Here is a 2,548-nt window from a genome sequence, read left to right on the forward strand (position 1 = left end):
ATCCAAGAGCATAGTCTATGTTTCCATCTCTTTGTGTCATCTACCTTTTTCTTCTTCACAGCTCATACAACTTTCTGAACACATATTTACATATTTCTATCTGTTGCTATATCCTGTTTTTTCTTTTCCACTTTATCTGGTCAATTTTAGAATCAAAACATGTAAAGGAAAACTCCTATCTCTTGCTACACATACTCAGATTACCAGGGTGTTCTTGCTTTTATTTTTTTGGGGGTGATACAAATTGGGAAGGGTGGGGATGGTTACAGAGATTTAGATAATGGAAATACTAAAAGGATAGCAAATAAATACATTACCCATATCTATATTAATTTATCTGAAAATGGCTCTCATTTATCATGAAAGTAAATGATACATGAATCAGACATTTTATTTTGATTGAGTGAAATGGTAAAAGTGTAATAAACCTATATGTTGATGATGGTTAAGGATTGTATGTTTCTGTGTCTGTGTGTGTTTGTGTGTGTGTAGCTGTTAAATACAAAACCTAGGCTGTTATACTCCTCTGACAGGTATTCATTTGCTTGTATTATGCAAACCTCTTAATTTAACAAGAAATGGCCTCTATCACACCTTTGGCCCAAAACTGAGTGGAAAATATTGCCTCTATGCTTTAAAAGTTCCTCCAATTTTCCTTTAATTTATTTACATAAAATCAATAAACCATTAGTATGATTATATATGGTATTATGTGATAAAATTGCAAACTAAACATTGAATTCTCTGTGCAGATACTCTAGAAATTCAAACTATTGCTCCTCTTGGCATAACAACTTTAAAAAACTGTGTAATTTTATTTCATTTTTTTTTGTCTTTTTTTTTTTTTGCAATTTCTTGGGCCGCCCCTGTGGCATGTGGAGGTTTCCCAGGCTAGGGGTCGAATCGGAGCCATAGCCACCGGCCTACGCCAGAGCCACAGCAACGCGGGATCCAAGCCGTGTCTGCAGCCTACACCACAGCTCATTGCAACGCCAGATCGGTAACCCACTGAGCAAGGGCAGGGACCGAACCCACAACCTCATGGTTCCTAGTCGGATTCATTAACCACTGCGCCACGACGGGAACTCTGTAATTTTATTTTAAATGTCACCTTGCTGACTTCTCCTTAAACAGTATTTATTCCTGTTATTTTCCTATTGAGATCACTGTTTTATTTCTTTCTCCTTTTTTTTTTTTCTCTATAGACGGGTAAGTAAAAGACATTAATGGGAAACCATACAAGAGTGACAGTGTTTATTCTAGCAGGTTTGACTGATGACACTCAATTGAAAGTTGTATTATTTATCTTCCTACTTCTCACCTACTTGCTAAGCATCACTGGAAATCTCGTTATCATCATACTCACCCTGGTGGATATTCACCTCAAGACACCCATGTATTTTTTCCTTCGGAATTTTTCCTTCTTAGAAATTTCTTTTACTACTACATGCATCCCTAAATTGCTAGTTATTATGGCAACTGGGGACAAAACTATTTCCTATAACAGCTGTTTCGTTCAATTGTTTTTTGTCTTCCTTCTTGGAGCATCTGAATTTTACTTGCTGGCAGCAATGTCCTATGACCGCTATGTTGCCATCTGTAAGCCCCTGCATTACACAGCCATCATGAATAGTAAAATCTGCATTCAGCTTATCTTGTGTTGTTGGCTTACTGGGTTTTTTATCATCTTTATACCTCTCCTCCTAGTTCTAAAGCTTGACTTTTGTGCTTCCAACATTGTTGACCACTTCCTGTGTGACCCAACTCCCCTCCTACAGATCTCCTGCTCAGACACACATCTCATTGAGACAGTGGCATTCATCTCAGCTGTGGTGACACTTGTGGTCACGTTAGCAGTGGTGATAATATCATATACCTATATTGTATTAACAATTCTAAAACTCCCCTCAAGTAATCAGAGGAAAAAAGCTTTTTCAACGTGTTCTTCTCACATGATTGTGATATCCCTTTCCTACGGCAGCTGCATCTTCATGTATGTTAAACCTTCAGTTAAACAAAGAGTATCTTTTTACAAGGGAATTGCCCTACTCAATACCTCTGTTGCACCACTATTGAATCCTTTCATCTATAGTTTACGTAACCAACAAGTGAAAAAAGCCTTTATGAGTCTGATACACAGGATTGTTTCTTTCTCAAAAAAATGAATATGCTGTTCCTCTGTGTGTAAAGGAAATGAAGAAAGGAGCCTCTAATAATAACTATGTAATTGAATGTAATTTCAATTTTTTGCTTTCATTTCTTTAATATTCATCTTTCTTTTCACAGTTCATTTTCACAAAAATATTTATTCCAAAGAAGTTAATTTTCTTTACATTTTTCAAGAGGTGTTTTCTCATCTCATTTCTTTTTCCTCTGAATTTATGAAAAAAGTTGACCTAAGTATTTCAATGTCTTTTTCATCTATGATTATTAGCCAAGCATTAAAATATTTTTATTTAAATTATATATAACATACAATGTAAACATTATTACCATCCTTTATCTATACTTAGTTACAACCTACTTAAGACATTCATTTATGTGTTTT

The 2,548-nt window shown here is 35.3% G+C and overlaps 1 protein-coding gene across 1 annotated transcript; it reads left to right on the forward strand.

Annotated features, from left to right (window-relative positions):
* Nucleotides 1-1,226: 1,226 nt before the first annotated feature.
* On the forward strand, nt 1,227-2,165 carry LOC125131787 (olfactory receptor 6C74-like). Its single transcript, XM_047788554.1, has one exon. It carries the CDS (start codon nt 1,227-1,229, stop codon nt 2,163-2,165), a length of 939 nt encoding a protein of 312 aa, XP_047644510.1.
* The last annotated feature ends 383 nt before the right edge of the window (nt 2,166-2,548 follow it).

Source organism: Phacochoerus africanus, chromosome 7 (genome assembly GCF_016906955.1).
Source record: "Phacochoerus africanus isolate WHEZ1 chromosome 7, ROS_Pafr_v1, whole genome shotgun sequence".
Taxonomy (NCBI): Eukaryota; Metazoa; Chordata; class Mammalia; order Artiodactyla; family Suidae; genus Phacochoerus; species Phacochoerus africanus.